Source organism: Anas acuta, chromosome 14, assembly GCF_963932015.1.
Source record: "Anas acuta chromosome 14, bAnaAcu1.1, whole genome shotgun sequence".
NCBI lineage: Eukaryota > Metazoa > Chordata > Aves > Anseriformes > Anatidae > Anas > Anas acuta.
The window spans coordinates 12,253,129-12,273,141 of record NC_088992.1 but is presented as its reverse complement, the minus strand read 5'-3'; the positions used below and the strand labels follow the sequence as shown (position 1 = coordinate 12,273,141).

The window sequence follows — 20,013 nt, the reverse complement described above, 5'->3', positions numbered from 1 at the left end:
GGAAAGGAACCATCCGGCGGTCTGGGGGCACGGCGGGCGCTGAGCGGTCGCATCTGGGGCCGGAGGCACTGCGGGGTTTGCCCCGCGCTTCGCCTTCAGCAACCAGGATCCCAGAGCGGGGAACGGGCGACAAATCCGCCCCTTTCCGCCTCTGTCTTCAGGACCTTGGCAGATCCAGAGCCTTCCTCTCCCCGCGTTTTTAGGGAAGCTGCCGGCGATGTCCATTGCTTTGTGCCCGGCCGCCGGGTGGTTGCTGCCGGCGCTCAGCCTGTCACTCGCGCGGTGACAGGACGTGTCGCAGGGCCAGGCAAAAGCCTTCCGCTGTCGCCCTGCTGCGCCCCGGCACCGAGCGATGGTCCCGGCCGGAGAGCTGGGGGAAAATCCTCCTCTTCTAAGCCCTTCCTCCTCAGCGGGGTAGGCTCCCCCCCAAATTGGGATCCGCAGCGTTTGCAGGGGAGCAGACGAAAATCTGCTTTTTTTCTTCCTCTTCGCTCTTCCTCCAGCACAGGAAATATCCCGGCAGCGCCGCGGCGGCTTCTAGCGGGCGACAGCGACACCGTGAGCACGGAGTGGCGCCGGGCAGGCGGCGGAAGGCTGGCGGCGGCCGTGCCTTGATCCGAGAGCTGGGGTCCGGCAAGGGTTTGGCTTCGCATGGCCAGCCGCAGCAGCTCTTTTTCTGCATCTCTCTTGTCGCTGGAGGCTTTGTCCACAGCTCGCCTTTGTGTAGGATAGCGCTGCACCGAGTGCTGTAATGGAAGACAGCGTTTGTCACGTGCCAATATTTTAGGGATGCGCTGTGCAGCCCCGGGTTTTTGCTCCAGGGGAAGCCCACCCCCTCCCGTGTCAGAGCCCACCTCCTCAGGACGACCGCGGCGATGCAGAAACATCCTTCAGCGATTATCATTTTGGCTCCTCAACCTGTGGAGACAGATCATGAAATAACCTCTCCGCGCCCCAGCCTTCTGCAAACCACATGGCGACGTTTGTAGCAGCACCTCACCAGTCCCCACGTACCCCGGTGCAAACGGGCACGGGCACCCGGCGGTGGGCTGGACCTCGGCTGCTGGCGCAGAATAAAACGTGAAGAATAAGGTCTAGGGGGGCAATTAGCCGTGGCCCAAGGAAAGCGGTGCGCGGAGCAGGCACCCCGGGGTGCTCAGCCCGCACCCTCCGCCACGTCCCCGCTTGGGGACCTGCGGCCCCGCCAGCTCCGCTGCCCCCGGCGGCGGCGGCAAGGTGCGGGAGGCAGCCCCGCTGCGCGGCCGGCCGACCCCGCCGACTTCATTCCCCAGATCCCATCAGCGCTCCAGCTCGGGAGCAGATGGTTCCCTCCGCCCCGGGTTCACGGCGGACAGATTGCATACAATTTATTAATAACCCAGCAGATGCTCGGGCACTTTCCAGCCCGGATTATATTTCCTGATTGCTCAAATCCCGGCGCGGGGGAGCTGCTGGTTTATCTCCCACCGCTGCTGCCTGTGCCGCACCAGCACCGGCCCGTTAGTTCCCCGCCTCGCCGGTGGCCGGCAGGGAGCGACTCCCGGTAAAACAACGGGGGCTGGGGTTCGTGCCCGTTACTCCCCAGGGTTTCGCTAATCGGGTTGCAGGGAGACAGGATCCACCCTCCCGGAGCTGTTTTCCAAGCCATAGGGATGGCTTTATCAAGGAGAAATTAAGCAGCCCATCAAGAAAAACAATACAGCCCCCGTGCCCCTGCCTTGGGCAGGGGCAGTGAGACAGGCAGAAATGGAGGCTGCTGACCCCATCTCCGCCAGGCAAAAGGTCTCAAGACAGGAGGGGGATGCGGGTTGAGAGGCTGCTTGCACCTCGTGAGACCCCCTCCCGGAGCTAGACAAGATGCTCTGAGCCATCACGGCCCTTTCAGCAATGCTATGTTCAATTTTAATGTGTAAAATGGGTTTTTCTTTGGTCTGCAGAGAGAAGCACAAAAGCAGCAGGTTGTTTATACTACTGAATAAACTAAATGCAGGTCTCTGAGGGATCTTATACAAACCACTTACCTTGAAAAGTAATCCCATGAGGAAGTGAGCTACAGAGAAATGCGTGGTTAATGTTTTACATCTTCAGAGCAGCATCCAAGTTGCTGGCACAGCACCAGTTAGCATTAGGTATCACAGGTGGTTACAATTTGGAATGCAGAAATCCATTCTAAGGTGTAAGTAGCAGGGCATTTGGGGCTGAAGTTCAGTGGAGCATGGTATAGGGGTTAATCCTAAAGGCATAAACTAATCTTAAAGTTGAAGGCTAAGTGAGAGTTTGTAGAGAAAGAACATTTATTATTAGAGTGCATGCCACGATGTAGCTTTAAAATAAATATAGGAAGCATAGAAATCTTTTCTGCTCAGTGGCAGCTGGGCTCAATAAAAGGCATTTCACTTACTGTGAATGCAGGTAAGAGACACTCTCAGCAGTAACAGCAGAAGAATATTAAAGTCTGTTACATTTTTCATAGCTCCTGACATTTGCAGTATAATTCCACTTCCTTGCCTTCACCATGCTCCCTATGCCCAAAATACTTTGTGCAGGGATGCATTTTCTTTATTTTAACCTTTCTAAGTGCAGTGAGAGAATTAAGCAATTACAGGAAAAAAAAAAAAAAGAAGAAAAAAAAAGAAAAAAAACCTCTTTCCTCCTTGCTCTATGGCAATAGAGAACAACTGGACAAGATAATGCCAGCTGGGCTTGCTGTAGAAAGGAAAATTGGGGTGCAAAAGCTGGGGGTGTTGTGTTAAGATGGTAGGGAAGAACCCCCTGCAGTTTCAGGAGGAAGCTGTAGAAGGCCTTGCACCTTCAGTTCCTATCTGTAGGTTCCCCTAGTACCACACATCCCTCCAAAACTCCACCCAAAAGGGAGTGGAGGGAAATTTCAACACTGGTAAAGGGTTCCCAGTGGGTATTTTATTCAGTTTCCCTCATATTTTCTCCATCTTTCTGCCATCTTTCTGTAACATCAACTGCAAATATTCTCCCAGTTCAGAAATTCTCATAGGCTGTTCATTTAGACAAATCTCTCGCCACAACTATTTGTTTTCTTCCTCTCTCCTTTTCTGTGCAGAAGCTCTGCAAGCCATGAGCACCATCTCCTTTTTCCTCTCACTGACTTCCCAAATACCTATGTCCTCACTGAGTTTCCTAGACTAGGTCACAACATAAAGCACAAAAAGAGCAAAACCAACAGCAGCAACAAAAATGTTGTCTGGCTTGATAAAAGAAGTTTTTCTATCATGCACCACTTCAAGCCTTTGAGAAATTGTCACCAGTGAGTAAATATTTTTAAACAACACGCATTTAAAATGAATGCATAATGATGTGATCTCTTATTGTGTGAATTTTTCAATCTTGACCTCTTCATTGCTGAATTTGGAAAGAGGGAAATATGAAACATAGCCAAAATACTGAAAATTACAAAGTAGAACATAGTAACAAAACAAACAAATAAGAAACAAAACAAACAAAAAAAAAAGTGTGAAGGATTTGCTTTCTGCTTCTTTTTTTTTTTTTTAATTATAATGTGGTGGTTTTACTTGGGTGGGCAGCTGAGCTCCACCACAACCGTTCTCTCACTCCCCCTCCTCAAAGGGAAAGGAGGAGAAAATATGATGCCAAGGGCTCAAGGGTTGAGATAAGGGCACGGAGATCACTCAACAATTATCATGATGGGCAAAACAGACTCAGAGTAGGGAGATAATAAAATTTATTGCCTATTACAAACAAGCTGGAGAAGTGAGAAACAAAGGAAAGAAACCCAAAACACCTTCCCCCCATCCACTCTGAGTGGCACAAGGGAACAGGGGAATTGGGGTTGTGATCAGTCTATAGTACTTGGTCTCTGCCTCTCCTTCTCAGTCCCTCTCTGTCCCTGCTCCACGTGGGATCCCTCCCACGGAATGCCATCCTTCCCAAACTGATCCTGTGTGGGCTTCCCACAGGCAGCAGCTCTTCAAGAACTGCTCCCATATGGGTCCATACCATGGGGTCCATCCATCAGGAGCACTCTGCTCCAACCTGGGTCCCCCACAGGCAGCAGCTCCCGCCAGGTCACCGACTCCTGTGTGGGCTCCTCTCCACAGGCGACAGGTCCAGCCTGGGGCCTGCTCCGGTGGGGGTCCTCCACAGGCTACAGCCTCCTTCAGTGCAGGTCCACCTGCTCCACCATGGTACTCCATGGGCTGCAGAGGGACATTCTGCTTCACCATGGTCCTCACCACAGGCCACAGAGGACTTCTGCTCTGGCACCTGCAACACCTTTTTTCCTGACTCTTTGCTGACCTTGGTGCCTTCAGGGCTTGTTCTCACTCCCAGATTGTCTCTCTCTCCCAGCTGTTGCTTCCCAGCAGCCCTTGCCTTGCCTTGCCTTGCCTTGCCTTGCCTTGCCTTGCCTTGCCTTGCCTTGCCTTGCCTTCCCTTCCCTTCCCTTCCCTTCCCTTCCCTTCCCTTCCCTTCCCTTCCCTTCCCTTCCCTTCCCTTCCCTTCCCTTCCCTTCCCTTCCCTTCCCTTCCCTTCCCTTCCCACAGAGGAGCAAACAGCATCACCTGCTGGCTTGGTGCTGGCCGTCAGCGGGGCTGTTATCTAACATGGAGCAGCTTCTTGATTCTTCTCACAGAAGCCACCCCTATGGTCCCCCAATTCCAAAAACCTTGCCATGTAAACCCATTTCATTCCACTCCTCACCTCTGTGATAAGCATATTTAAGAATAATCACAATATACTCTTTCGTCACAATCATCACAGTCTTCACAAAGTTCAATTACATCAAAAAGAAAAAGAATTCCCCACACCAAAATAAACATAATGTCATCACAACACCGACAAAGTGGACAATTTACACACACTCCACCCGTTGTCCCTTCACCACACTAGTATGGAACATATTCCTCATAATTGCTACTTTCTTGAATTCTTCACAATTGCTACATTCATAAAAAACATCCAGTCCACGTTTTGCCTGTTACTTCTCTCAGCTGTCATCCTCATCTCTATGCCCACCTGAGTAAAACCATCACATACAATCACCTTGAGAGTGAAAGGATCAGCCATCAGCTCAGGACAGACACATCCCAGTAAAAACCAAATGGGAGTGTGCTCAGAAGCTCAGCCTGCGTGTACATGTAAGAGTCATTTGGGAACTTCAGTTCTGACAGGAGTAAGGGCACGTGGAAGTGTATGGGGAAGAGAGAAAGTGAAGGGGAAGCAGGGTTCATGGGCCAGCTGTTTGGAGTAGGGAAAAAGCTTCCTTGCCTGCAGACTCTCCTGTTCATGCAGACTTCTACACAGGTACCAGCAGTGCAGGGTCACGCCCTGGTGTTGCCCTTGTGCAGTTTGGCAGGAAGGCACAAGCCCCCCATCGCACGCTTTGGTCTCTAAGGTACAAATCTCGTACAGCCCCTGCCCGTGTGGCAGGCAAAAAGGCTTGGGTGATCAGCAATTCCAGGGACTTGTGCCATTTGAAAAGCTGCTGGGAATGGCTTGTCCTCTTCCAGCTCTCCTGGGTCACACTACACTCTGAGCTATGTTCTGCTCTTCTCTATGTCGTATAATTCCCAAACTCCCAGTGGCTAAGCTTGAGTAACTGATGCTGGGTATTGTCACAGAACAACCTTTGCTCAAACAGTACCAAGATTACAATGTTGCCTGATGTTTGAGGGAAGGAGCTCAAAAACCAGGGCAGTCATCAGAGCCCTGCTGGTGTGAGACAAGTAGCAAGGCATGGTTAGGACTGGGTACATCCAGGACTCCTGTAGAGCTTGGCTGCAAATGGGAAAAGCAGAGACTGGTTTATCTGACTGCTGCACAGTGTTGCACTGGCATACATGTTGCAAGCAAATCAGATGGAAATACGGAAATCTCTGTATTGTCTGAGTTTTTGCTGCAGCCACAATGACACCTCCATCACTATAGGGTGAAGAAAAGTGAAAAGCTGACCTGTTGTGATCACAGAATCACAGAATGGAGTTGGGAAGAGATGGCTGGGCATCACCTGCTCCACTCCTCTTTGCTTTAAGCTGGCTGCCCAGGTCTGGGTCTAATCAGTGATCTGACTACTTGTTGGTTGTTGGTTTCCTTGGGATAAGCTTTCAGCATCAGAAACATGAAAAAAGGTGTTTGTTTGGAGGGTTTTGCTTTATTTGTTTGCTTTGTTAAAAATATGCCTACATCATTCTTTTGATGCACGTGAAATATTTTTTTTGTGTACATGAGTTTAAAAATGTTCTGTCTTTGTCAGCCCTGCTATTCTCCACTCATCTTTAAGGCAACAACCAGCTGTATGTGTGCCAACAGATTTTACTGAATAATAAAGCAGCAAGCAATCCAGTTAAGCCAATGAACGAGAGTCTCGTAATCCCAACCTAGAAAACACTGAAAGCTGCTTCTGGATTGATATGTAATTTGCCACCAAAATAAATAAACAGATCAAGCTTTAAGCACCATAGCATTCATCAGGGAAACAAAAGCCAGGGCAGATTAGCAGCCTCCTCAGTTGGAACTAGGAAAAAAAAAAAGATAACTGAAGCCAGACTCACAGTCTCAACCCTTGTAACAAATCCAAACAGCAAGGTCCATTATATTTTGCATATGCAGGATACCAAAGGCTGCAAATTTCCACCAGACAGCCCTCCTTGGTTCCATGTGCAGCTCAGACACCTGTCCCTGGTCTCTAATTTTTCTTTGCCTTCTTCAGTCTTTTGTTCTCTGTTGGGCAGCACTGCATCAAGGTCTGCCCCACGTGGAAACATGCTTCTGAGATCTGTTCTCTCTGGCTTGGAAAGATGTAGCTTGAGAGTTTTTGTGACTGCTTTATCTGTCCCCAGGGGCACTGGACAGTGCTGTTCTCCCAGTTTTTTGCTAGCACAAGATCCTTCTCAGGCTTAGGCTGCTGCCTTGTTTACCACTTTTTGGCTTTTCCACCAAATCCCAGAAAGAGGCCAGACACACAATCCTAATGAAAAGCTCGGCATGTAGAGGGAGAATTTATATTTTGCTTCCTGCTTTTGCTATTGGTTTTACAAGCGATTGCTCATCAGAAACCAATTACTCCAGAAAGGCTTGGGTTTGGGTCCCTACTGATGCTAGCAGGATGAATAGCCTCATTTACAATCTCTCAACTGGAAAACAAAAAGTAATGATAATAAAAAAAAAAAAAAAAAAAAAGTCCTTTCTAATTCTCTGTGCCCCTGTTGTAATTCACAAGAAAATTAAACTAATAACTCTCTCTGTGAGTGTGTTATGTAGATGCCAGGAGTCAGGGATAAATGGATGGAGCTATCCCAGGCAGAGTCCCCAGGGAAGGAACCTTAAGGCAGGCAACTCGTATGCCTTGCAGGGCTCAGAGCTTCTCCAGCAATGTAATCTACGTGGAAAGGAGGTTGTCTGTTTGTTGTTTGTTTGCTTTAATCTTTTTAACTTGAATTTCACCTGCAGGCAGCAGCAAACTTTAGTGATGTTTTGCTGTGCTCATTTCTCACTCCATTTCCATTTACTATCTGTGCAGGGAGGTCTTTTTGCAAAGAAACTTCTCCATGCCAGCAGAATCCACCCTTTCACGAGTGGCTCTCAGAGTGGTCTTCCCTCCTCGTTCCTGCAGCAGACGCTGCTTCCCCTTCCTTGGGGGAAGACATGAGGGTCTACATCATGTTCCCAGACTGTCCCACCCCGCAATTCTGATCCCAGATTTTAATTTATTTTTAATCTTTGTAAAGAATGCATAGCTAACACAAAGCCTTTAACTTGCCCCTACTGGTTTCCAAGGTAAGAGGAGCAAAAGTGAATTTCTGGCTCCTGCCTTGCAAGATTGGAAGCATCTTGCTGGTCAGTAGTGATGCCCAGCACAGAGCTCCCTGTGGTGTGGCTCAGGGAGAGGGTCATCAGACCGTGCCAAGGCAAAGCCTCCCTCTCCAGGCCTCTGTTCTGGTCACCAGCAGCTATCATGAGTGGTGACACTCCTGGGCTGTAAGTCACTGAACTGGTGAAGGAAAATTGTGAAACCACAGAATATACACGAGGAGCTGACCCCCACCTCAGGGAGATGTGCAGACAGCACCGTGCTGCCCAGGTCAGCAGACACGAGCATAGCAGATAGGATGTGTCTGTCCTGACTGGGTGCTGGTGGTGGGGTGCAGCAGGGGGGTGACATGTGAGTGGCACAGTTTCACCAGGGATTTAGCAGGTTGCAGGAGTCTTCATGGATTCACATGATTACTGAAGCTGAAAGGGATGTCTGGCAGCCTTTAGGTCAGCCTCCTGCTCAAAGCAGAGTCAGGTTTGATCCAGCCTCACTAGGAAACAACAGCAGCTGTAAAACTTGAGCCAAAAGAAAGGAGAGGCAGGAAAGCAGGGATGAGTTTGGACCCAGCAGTGAAGGGAGGATGAAGCTGAAGGCTGTCCAGACATCAAAGGAACATGACAGTCACGGTGAATGTCATCTGACAGGCACTGATGGCATCAAATAGCTCGTTCCATGTGGCATAACCAGCCAAGAGAGCTCCTGGGGAACGTGGGAAAAGGATTCAGGGCTGGCTGAAGAGCTCTGTAGATACTGGGGCAACTCTCAGAGAGCTTTACAGAAGGAAATTAAAGGGAATAAAGCAGGTTTAGGAAAGCAAACTGAGTATAACATTGCATCACCTGGAAACAGAAAAACAAAGCTTTACCTTTAGCAACTGATTCCAGGATTGCATTCCTGAAGTTTGGTTTTCTAGGGGAGACTCAAAGTAAATAGCAGATCTGTTCCTCTGGTCTCTGCTAAAATGTTGGTGACAGACAGGTGCTGTACACACAGGGCTTTATCTCCACTTCTGATAAATGATAGTCAAGGAAGAGACTGGGGACAAGTGGGATACTAGGGATGAGATTCAGCCCCAGATCAAACTCTGCATGTTTGGATCACTGGAAGTGTGTGTATTCAAGTGAGTTGGGCAGAGTTGTTCCGTCTGCACTCAAGGGAAATTTGGAGATTTAGTCAATACAGAGAGAACAACTGAAGAGCAAGAGCTGCAATAAGCTGGATGAAAAACAGGAACGTCTCTTTGACACAAGAAATAAATCCTAGGGTCCTTGAAATTTTGGAAAACAAACCAAAACAAGATTTTTCTTTTAGCTAAAACACCAAGAAATAATGGACATGAGAACTAAGAGGAGACTCACGGAATTATAAATTGATGTAGGCTTAGAAAAAGGTGGGACAGTCCCACAGAATAAGTCACAGGCTTCCAGGGAAATGCAGAAGATGTGGAAATGGTGTGCAGGGAGCACAGAACAAAAGCAGTGGCCTGGGACAGGCTGGCAATAGTGCAGCCCCGACTGCAACATGTGACCTGTCTGGAAATACCTCGGTAACAGGAGGGAGCAGAGCATCCTTGTGGTGAAGGAAGGCTGCAAACTGGGACACTCCTGAACCTGCTGGGGCGCTACAGCACTGAGCACTGCAGGAGCAAGAGGGGGACAATTCATGGCAAAGTTTGCTTTGTTAACACCATTAACTCAACCTAACCCAATTAGCAGTTCGGGCAACCCTCCCCATCCCCTCCCTCTCCCCCCCCCCTCCATCCCCTGAAACTTGCAGAAAGAAATTTAAATGTCTCTGTGATGCTAGAGTCTAAACTGACCTCTGAATTGCAGATGGACTTTTGTTGAAACAAATCCCCCTAGAGATATCTGCTTTATTGTTTGCACCACAGTGAACTCCAGTGCTTTTTAGGGAAAAATTTGGATACAGACATCCAATGATTCATTGCAGCAGAACAGAACCAATTTAGACAGCTCATCTTTTCTCTGGGTTCACATAGCTATTTAAACCCCACTCTCCTATTTCACATGCAGCCCTCAGTTACAGACTCTCTACATCCTGGCCTATCTGAAATCCTGCTAATACTCATTATGTTTTTCTTGATTGACGGTTGCTTTTTCTTCTTCTCTTTCCTTTGTATAAATAGGATTTATTTTCCGTGCAGGCAAAATGTATGATAAGACATTTCTGGAGCTATTTGATGACATTTCTGTTGTAGACATTACTGGAATGAACAGATTTGATGTGAAGACCTTAGAGACCCTTCTGAGAATCTTTGCTCTCACTTCATTTCTTCCAATGCATTTTTTTCACCTGTTTTTGTAGGTATTCCTAGCAATGAATTAAAATAAATATCTCATCACAATTGCCTCCAGATCCTCTTGATGTATTTCTGATGGTTGACTGCACAAATGTTTTATTTTTCAATCCGTTTAACATGAACATGTTTACCCTGCTTCCTGGCATTGGAGAAACACTTTGAATTCCAAATGCTGAAATAAAAATTGCTGCTATTGTTTAAAACATGCAAAAATGTATCATTTATTCAAATGTAAGATTTGTAAATCATTGAATTGCATGGGAGAGGAATCATTAGTTGAAGTGCAGGCTGTACTAGAGGTCATATTTAATTTATTTTCAAAGCCTTCTTTTGTGCTTTTTGGTCCAGTGTGTCATAAGTTATTCAATACACAAAGGTGTCTGCTTCTGTCTCACAATGATTAAGATGATTAAGTTATATTATCACTAACAAGAAACATTAATTCCACTTGAGTGAACGCTGCAAACAGAGTCAGTGACATTTCCACCACTTAGATTGAAAACACATTATACAGAAACTGGGGAGGCAAAAGCCTCACTTAGCCCAGGCCGGTTTCTTCATCTGATCTCTGCGGAGGAGGCAGGAATTGATGTTTTCAGAGCAGTAAAAAAAAAGAAGAAAAGAAAAAAAGGAAAGGAAAAAAAAAAAAAAGAAAGAAAAGGTGCAAAGGAGCAGAGAAAATCAACACATGACAATCATGCAGATGATTTTTCAGAGTGGCAGAGGCTAAATTATTATGACAAAAGCTAGAGGATGTTTATTTCTGCAAACAAAAAGAGTTGTGTGTGTGTGTGTGTGTGTGTGTGCAGCCAAGAGCAGCGGGCTGCTCTGTAGGATGAGTCCAGGGAGATATTTAAGACACTGAGGCAATTTGAAAAGAAATCAGGAAGGGCCTGGACCCATTCTTGGCTAAATTAAAGAATGATCATTCTGCATCTTCTACAGGTCAGAGCAGAAGAAAAGAAAATGAAGGCATAGCATCACCAGAGCCTGGAATTAACCACTGAGTGCTATGGACTTTGGCTGGATCCAGACCCCTCCAAGGTCAGTGCACCCCCCGGTCCTCGGGGACTGTAGGTCTGTCCTGCTGACACGGATCCCTCTGGGAAGCTGAGACCCCACACGTTCCTGGCTCTACCCCACCTGACCCAGCCGAGTGCTGGATCTCCATGAGGGCTTCCTGGGGCTTTACTCTTTGTGGCTTGACTCCGTGCACTGCAGATCTGGGCAGAGCTGAGCACCAGCCTCTCCATGTCCTTTCTGACCTCTTTTCTCTCTGCCTCTAGATTCATCTCTCTGCTATACACTTTTAAGTCATTACAAAGAAATAAGTAATCTTTCCTACCTAAGAGTCTACTCAGCAATAGCAAGAGCACAAAGAAAGCCCGATTTGTGCTGTTGCCCAGAAGCATGATGTGCCTGCTTAACATGGCCTGCAGCATTTTGCAGCCAACTGCACCACATGGCAGCTTTCCCACTGTTGTAGAAGCAAAGCTCAAGCTGGTTGGCAGGCCCCTGAAAGCCAGATTTGCCTCTGGATCTCTGAGAGAGCTGGGAAGTATGAGTAGAGCATATAGAGAGCATTGAGCATGTCTCTGAAGCAGCTCTTGTGCCCAGTGCATTACCAGGCTGCAGAAATCAGCTAATGCTCATGAACTGTGCAGGAGTGTAAGCACAGGAAAAGTTGTAAAAATAACTGGTTGCAGGGCAAAGACCTTGCATTTTTAATGACGACCTGTCCCTATGGAAGATCATCAGAGGAAGATGTTTTAGAGCGACCATTCTGACCAGGCATACCCTCCGAGGAAGGCATAGCAGTGCAGTTGTAGTTAGGTTTAAGTGCTACCTCCACTAAAGCAAATCCCTTTTTATTGTCCTTTTCATTGATATGTTGATCCAGGAGAGAGACTGAAATTGAAGAATGTTAGTGCAGGATTTCCTCCAACAAAGTAGCAAGAGATGCTCAGGGAAGAGGGGTGCTGGGGCCTGGGCTGGGGGTGTGCTAACCCCCAAACACTGTTTGGAGGATACTTGCCCTGAGCTGTGGTGCCACCCAGGGATCAGCAAGAGGCACAGATGTGTGTGTGTATGTGTACCTGTGACATCTCCCGGGTGAGGATGTCCCAGAGCGATGGAGAGCGGAGGGAGGCAACTTTCTGATGGTCAGTTTAACTTTGGTAGGGGTAAAAGAGATGCCAATGAAATGCTCTAGAGAGTGACACAGTCCTGGGGAGGTGGCAAAGGCTATGAATTCCCAAGGACAGGTGTGCTAACTGTTCATTTCCAATGCCTATGGCTTAGGTGCTAACTTTTGAGACCTCCCTTTGGGCACTATCACCTGTGACTCCAACTCAATGGCTCCATACATTCTTTTAGATCCTGGATGCTGTGGGGCTCACACACCAAGTAAATTGGTTGCATGAGTTGCAGAAGGGCTGCAGTACTCTCCTAACACCCAGCCAGCACCACCTGAAAATGGCAGGGAAGTTATTACCAGAGCTAATCTGGGAGAGGGAGATGCTTGCTGCTCCCGCAAGGAGTCAAGTCCATTTGATGTTTTTATTACTTCTTGAGGCTGTTATTAATTTTATTGTATCACTTTGCATAATTCTCTTGTCTTTTGAAGCAGTGAAACAGGCTAATGCAGTACAGGATCTCAGGCAGTAGCTGTTTTGTGTTCTTTTTTTATCCTTAACACACTGCAGAGGCCATTGCAGAATCCACTTGGCAGCATCAAATCCTTCACTCTACCTTCTAACTGGGACAGGGAATCTTCAGTCTGCTCACAGACAGGCAGATGTGAGCTGGGACTGAAGCCACCAGCAGCAGCCTTGTCTCTTTCATGTCCAAAGCCCGGTCCTCCTGCTGCTCTGATTCCCAAGGGCCCCTTTACAAGTTCTTGCCCGCCCCCGCCGCCACCAGAGAGCACATTACCTGCTTGCAGACAAGGACTTTTCTGGGTTAATCCCAAAAGCCACACTGCAGCCTCCCCAAGCCCAACACTGAGCAAGCAGGTGGTAGGAGGAGGACAGCCACAGCGTGACCTCCTCAGGACCTCATCCAAAGGTGAGCTCCTTCCCCTACCCAGCCAAGAGCCCCCCAGCAGATACAGGCTTGCCTGTTCCAAATCGGTGCCTACCCCAGACACACATCCCCTCCTGCATTCCTGCTGCTCTTGAGGCAAGCTGGTGGGTGGCAAGCATCTAGGGGAAAGCTCAAATGAGCCATAGAAAGCAATGCACAATAATAACAATAAGCCATTACCAGATGCAGCCCCTATCCCCAGCAGTTCAAGGCATCTCCGTTACCTTTAATGACTCTCTGCCCATGCCTGGCCGTGACCCCAAAGTGCTCCTGAATACAGAGAGGAGACCTCAAGCCCCCAGCCTCTGGGTGAAGTGAATGAAATGAGCTCTCGTGAGCCACTCCAGCAGTGAAGGAGGCCTGAGGGACACACACGTGCTGGAGCTGAGAGCCCTGCTCCGACAGCTTGGCCATGACCCCTGCATGGGGTGCAGCTGGGGCTCAGGGACAGCCAGGAGCCAGGGTGAGCTATTAAAATACAATTTATTGGTACAAATCAGACACCGTGAAACAAACTTGGTCTAGAAAGAGCTGTCATGTTCTGCACAGATGGGTTGGTGACAGGTGAGCGGTTGGCAACGCTGGCAGACAGACTGGGTGGACAGGTGGGGGGTGAGCAGGGTGGGGGAGAGACAGTTCTGGGGCTGGAGTCCGGCCCCTGAGGGCTCCTGGCAGCCTGGTAGAAGACCTTGAAGAGGAGCAGGGAGCAGCGGGAGGCGTGTGTCCTGTGCAGGTGGGGCCCCAAGGCGGTTGTCCGAGGCGCTCAGAAAAAGGAGATGCAGGTGAAGGCAGGAGGAGGGGAGAGGACCCATCGCTGTGCTGGGCCCCTCCAATGTCTGGAAACTCTGCCTTTCACATGGGGTTGCCTTGGGCTAGAGAGGTACCCAGCAAAACCTCACCTTGTGCATCCCTCAGCTGCCTATACTGACAGCTCTTCTGGCCACCCCGTGCTGTTCTCAGAGCAAGACCTGGCTGTGTCCTGGACTTCTGGTCTCCAGCCCTGCTAGTGTCAGGTCATGGTTTAAAGGGAAGCCCCTGTAATGGCTGGGTCTTTCACTCACTTTCTGGAGAAGCCAGACACCAACTCATGCTCTGGACACGCAATGCGTCCCGCTGGGTCTCAGGGCAGAGCAGTGGTTGCTGCCCTCGTTCGTAGCACCAGGCTTGCCTGGACCAGGCTTGGTCTGTGCAAATTGTCCGTGCCTCCTGGGGCAGAAATACAGGCATGCAGCTCAATATATTCACACAGCCAGACAAGACAAAAAGTGACAACATTTACAGAGATGGATAGGAATGGGAAAACTCAAGGCAGATTTGCTGAAATCTGGTCGTCCGGACCCCCAGCAGCACCTGCTGCCAGCAGCTCTGCAGAAGGAGATGGGAGAAACACGCCCACTCCCCCTGCCCTACCCTCTCCCAGTCTCTTGCTCCTTTCTCCACACCTCGGTGAGCCACCATCTCAGCAGCCCTGCAAACTCCCAGGTGGTCCCCGCGTGGAGCTGTGTGCTGCAGATGGACCCAGCAGCTGAAACAACGCAGGTGATCCAGGCCCAGCACTGGTCACTATTTCAGGTCGTTGTTGATGACCACGCCGTCGGGCATGTCGCAGTAAGTTGTCATCTTCTTCCTCTTGCCAAAGGTGGAGAAGCTGTTTCTGTTCTCCCGGCCTGGGAAAAGGGGCCCGTCTTTGCTGGAAAGCAGAGTGGGGGTGCCGGGGATGTAGACGTTGTGCTGATAATCCAGGGCCGGGATGTGCCCCGGGTACAAGGGGCTGTGCTGGGGTGCCCAGATGCTGTTGGCACCTGCCGAGGCCTTCTGAAACTCTGGAAGAAAGGAGTGGGTGAGAATGGCTTGGGGGAGGGCACAGCCACTGCTCAGGACACATCTGTCCCAGGGTGCAAGCCTACAGCCATGTGTCACCACCCTCCCTCCTTCCCGGGGCCCTGAGCATCCCTGGGCACACTGCTAGGAGCAGGGATGTGTCTGGGCCACTGCATCCCTGCCCAGGGACACCAAGTGGGTCTGGCCTTCCCCACCCCAGACCCCCAGCACTAACCGGAGACAGGGGTCACCAACGTGCACAGCCTCTCGTGCTCCTTCTGCAGGGCTCTGCGGATTTCCCCCATGTCCTCCAGGCTCTGGGAGCTAAAGGGAAGAGACCAAATCAATGCTGTATCAGCAAGAACCTCCCAGACCCCACATCCCCTTCCACCTACACCCACTGGGTTTGGTACCTCTTCAGGGCAGGTCGCTGCATGCTGGGGGGCAGCCAGTCCGTGTTGGGCTGCTTGACCTGCAAAACACAGAGGGGGAAGATGCGTTACTGGGAACAACTCTTAATTTTCAGTGAGCAGGGGGGCAGGACCCTGTCTCTTCTCTGCCCTCTTCTTGTGCGGAAGCAAGCAGCACATTCCCATTTTATAGACAGGGAAACTGAGGCACAGCTGATCCAGTCTGCTTGCTCCCGGGCTTCTCCACCCTCCTGAGACACTGGGGTTGTCACAGATGGAGACACTTGCTCTCCACCTGTGGGAGTTCAATTGCCAAGTTCTGTCCTGAGAAGAGAGCAGGGCTTCTCCTATTTCTGTTACTTTTAAAAACCTTTCCTGCAGGTGTGATGACAGCTTAACCTGGGTCTCAGGCACAAAAGGGTGAGAGGTTCAGAAATTGTCTGCATACCCAGTGTCCTGGGGGGCTGAAAACAACCAGGGGAAAGTCCCGTTAACACGTTAAGACAAGTGAGTCCAGCTGTGCAAGGCGAAGCACAGGAGGAGCCTGTTGGCAGAGTCCTGTGCTCTCCTTGGAAGGGCTGTTTTATTAAGTCAGATATAAGTGGATTAGATGCCTCATCACTCCATCCTTGTAATCGTGTTTTGGGAAGAGCCTTTCATCATGAAAATTAGACATTTCTCATTTCAGTACCTAACAAATGTTGACATCAAAATCCCTCCCCAAACTGCCCACTCCCTCCCCAGCGGCACGGCCCAGGGCTTGGGTGCCAGAATGGGGACACGATCAGTGCCAGTAGGGCTGGGACTGGCCCCAGGTCCTGCCCTGGGACACTGTGGCCCCTTCACTGGCATGGGGGAAGCAGAGAGGTGTCCCACGGCAAATTGCTGACACAAAGGAGATGCCACTTCCACCATCCCACCCCCAGGCACCAGTGCAGCTCCATTGCCTCTCATGCACGCTAAAGGTGGTGGGGAGGGAATTTTCTCTCACCCCAGCCCAGCTTCCCCTGGTGGTTGCACCCATGGGGGAAGGCTCAGTGGAGGGTTCCCACAGCCTAATCCTGATTCCTGCACTGATCAAAGGTACCGGTTATCCTCTGGGTAAATCAGTGCCAGTTTTCTCCCACAGGTTTAGGGATGAGACCTCTCAGGGATGGGACTGGGGGTCCCAGAGGAGTTCGGTGAGCCCAGCATGCCCCCCTTACCTGCTTGGAGACATGGAATTGCTGGCCGGGATGGGATTGCTTCCCAGCAGCTGGCAGGTTCCCGGGGCCTTTCTCGTTGTTGCGGGGCAGGCTGCAGGGTTTGAGGAACATGAAGTCGCTCTGGGCAGACTCGGGACCGAGGCAAAGCTTGTACCAGTAGCCCGGGGGGCCACCATCGGGGACATCAAGGTGGGCGGCGGTGCTCGCGGTGGGCTGTGCTGTGAGGTTGGATGTCTTGAGGCTATCAGGGGAGGACCTGGGCCTGGGACAGCAGCGGCAGCCACGTCTCCAGGAGCGCTGCTCTCCACGGCACCGAATGGCTGTGAGGATGAGGATGGCCAGGAGGAAGGTGAAGGAGATGGAGCCCAGGGAGACAAGGAGGTAGAGTGTGAGTGGGGAGGAGGAGGAGTCCTCTGGGGGGAGGCTGAAATTGCTGAAGTCAGAGAGAGTCTGAGGCATGGTCTCCACCACAGACAGCAGGAGGGACATGGTGGCTGAGAGCGCTGGCTGCCCCCCGTCACGCACCTGCACCACCAGCCGCTGCCGGGCTGCGTCCTGCTCCAGAAAGGAGCGGAGGGTGCGCAGCTCGCCCGTGTCCGGTGCCAGGCTGAAGAGGGTGAAGTCGGTGGCTTGGAGGAGCTGGTAGGAGAGGCGGGAGTTCAGCCCTGCATCCGCGTCCACTGCTGACACCGTGCCCACCAGGTAGCCAGGCCCAGCTGACCGCGGCACCAGCTCGGTAGCCACGGAGCCGTTGCGTGGCATGGGGGACACAATGACAGGAGCGTTGTCGTTCTGGTCCAGCACGAAGATGTGAACAGTGACGTTGGCACTGAGCGGGGGGAAGCCTGCGTCCTGCGCTTGCACCTGGATCTGGAAGCTGCGGATTTGCTCATAATCCAGGGAGCGCAGGGCGTACATGTGCCCGCTGTCCGAGTTGATGGACACGTAGGTGCCCACTGGCATGCCATGGATGTGCCCATCAGCGATGGAGTAGGACAGATAGGCGTTCTGCTGGCAGTCGGGGTCCAAGGCACTGACGGAGCAGATGGAGGCTCCTGGTGCATTGTTCTCCATCACGTACACGCTGTAGGAGGGCTGGAGGAAGCGTGGGGCGTTGTCATTCACATCGGACACCGGGATGGTGAGGGTGCTGCGGGTCAGCAGGGCAGGGGAGCCCATGTCCCGCGCTGTGATGCTCACATTATACTCAGGCACTACCTCCCGGTCCAACGCCTCTGTGGTCACCAGGGTGTAGTAGTTGCGGAAGGAGGATCGGAGCTCGAAAGGCACATTGGGGCTGATCTCACAGCTCACACGCCCGTTGTCCCCAGAGTCCCGGTCCAGAACGCTGATGACCGCGATGACGGTGCCTGTTGGGGCATCCTCCTGCACAGGCGTGGACACAGAGGTGAGGGTCACTTCTGGCGCGTTGTCATTCACGTCAAGGAGGTGCACAAGCACCCGACAGTGCACAGCCACAGCCGAGGGTCCGCGGTCCTTGGCTTGCACGTAGAGCTCATGGAGGCTTGCCCGCTCATAGTCCAGGGGTCCTTTCAGCAGCACCTGCCCACTGCGGGGCTCCACACGGAAGAGCTCCCGGACGCGGGGTGGTGCGTGCCCACTGAAGGAGTACTCGATCTCCCCGTTGGGACCCTCATCCAGGTCAGTGGCATTCAGCTGGATGACCAGGGTGCCGGCAGGGGCATCCTCAGGCAGGCTCACTCTGTATGAGGGCTGATCGAAGGCAGGCACGTTGTCATTAGCGTCCAGCACTGTGATGAGGATGTGGGCTGTGCCTGAGCGCCTGGGGATGCCGCCATCGAGAGCAGTGAGTAGCACCCGGTGCGTGCGTTGCTGCTCACGGTCCAGGGCGCGCTCCAGCACCAGCTCTGCAAACTTGCTGGTGTCACTGCGTGTCTGCACCTCGAGTGAGAAGAAGCCGTTGGGGCTGAGCTGGTAGGTGTGCACCGAGTTGGTACCCACGTCAGGATCCTGGGCGCTCTCGAGTGGGAAGCGGGCACCGAGCACGGCTGACTCGGCCACCTCCAGCACGTACTCTTGCCAGGGGAACGTGGGCGCGTGGTCGTTGATGTCCAGCACCTCCACCTCCACGCGGTACAGCTCCAGCGGGCTCTCGACGAGCAGCTGCAGGTGGAGCAGGCAGGTGCCCCCCGCCTCGCACACCTCCTCCCGGTCGATCCGCTCGTTCACGAAGAGGATCCCGTTCTCCAGGTTCACCTCCAGGTGCTGCCTGGCCCCGGCCCGGGCCACGATGCGGAACCGCCGCGCTGACAGCGTGGACACGTCCAGCCCCAGGTCCTCGCCGAGGTTGGCCACGAAGGCGCCGTGCTCCAGCTCCTCGGGCACAGCGTAGCGCAGCTGCCCGGCCGCGGAGCGCGGAGCGGCCAGGAGGAAGAGGAGGAGGAGGAGGAGGGAGGGGAGGAAGAGCTGCCCCCGCCCGCAGCCTGCCCCGGCCCCCATGGCCCCGCAGACCCCCTTCGGCGCCCACCCGCCGCGCTCGTCCTTCCGAGCCCCTTGCACTTCCAAGGAGTTTTGGGGGCGGCGGGGGGGCCCCCCTGGGGTTTCGGCACCGCAGTGCCGGCCCCAGCAGCGGCTGTCGCTTAACCCCTTCCCCGCCGCGGCCCCGGAGCCGCGTTAAAGGCGGGGGGAGCCCGCAGCGGACCGAGAGCTGCCCCCTGAGCCCCGGCAGCCGGTGTTACCCCGCGGATGCAGCGCTGGTCCCCGCGGTGTATTAAGAGGAGCCCGGATCGCGGCGGCTGCCAAATCCCCCGGCTGTGTCCCCCCGCCGTGCCGGTCCTAACCTTCAGCAGATGGTTAAGCCCCTCCGGACTTGATTACATTTCCCCGCACACCGTTTCCCTTGTAATGCGGAGTTTTTAATTACCGGAGCAGGGGGGATTACAGCCCCGGATAAAGCTGAGCCCAGCAGCGCGGACGCACCGAGAGACCCCCCCACACACACTCCCCCCGGCCCCCGCCTGCCTCCGCCCCCGACCCCTCCTGCCCTCAGCCGCGATCCCGCCGGGGACCGGGCTCCGGGCTCCCCCCGCAGCGAGGGGGGGGGGCACCGGCAGAAACTTTCCGCCGGCCGCGGACCGAGCCCCGCTTCCCGTCCGACCCCCACAGGGCGACCCCCGCCCCGCCCCGGTACCGGCCCGGTGCCGCCGCTGGACGATCCTCGCTGCCCCCCAGCTCTCCGGTAGCTCCGCCGGCGCCGTCCGTAGGCGCCCGGTATCGGGACGGGGCGGACGCCCCGACCCCCCAGTGATGAGGTCCTGGATAATCCCCTAACGATCTAGTCAAGGGATCGGCGGGGCTCGGAGCGGCTGGAGCTGCGCACGGATATTT

General features: G+C 52.5%; 1 protein-coding gene across 1 annotated transcript; it reads right to left on the bottom strand.

Annotated features, from left to right (window-relative positions):
- Positions 1 to 13,482: 13,482 nt before the first annotated feature.
- LOC137864373 (protocadherin-10-like) lies at positions 13,483 to 19,616 on the bottom strand. The gene is made up of 4 exons (XM_068698447.1): positions 16,645 to 19,616; positions 15,443 to 15,501; positions 15,265 to 15,353; positions 13,483 to 15,031 (listed from the first exon to the last, which is right to left on the bottom strand). The coding sequence occupies exons 1-4, from the start codon at positions 19,123 to 19,125 to the stop codon at positions 14,772 to 14,774; spliced, it is 2,889 nt and encodes a 962-aa protein (XP_068554548.1). The 5' UTR covers positions 19,126 to 19,616; the 3' UTR covers positions 13,483 to 14,771.
- Positions 19,617 to 20,013: the final 397 nt, after the last annotated feature.

Bases quoted from the DNA above. Each gene is read 5' to 3' on its own strand.
- LOC137864373 (XM_068698447.1), bottom strand. From the start codon at position 19,125: ATGGGGGCCGGGGCAGGCTGCGGGCGGGGGCAGCTCTTCCTCCCCTCC. The intron at 15,502-16,644 runs GTAAGGGGGGCA...TGTGTTTTGCAG, and splicing joins AATTCCATGTCTCCAAGCAG to GTCAAGCAGCCCAACACGGA. The intron at 15,032-15,264 runs GTTAGTGCTGGG...CCTTTCTTCCAG, and splicing joins GTTGGTGACCCCTGTCTCCG to AGTTTCAGAAGGCCTCGGCA.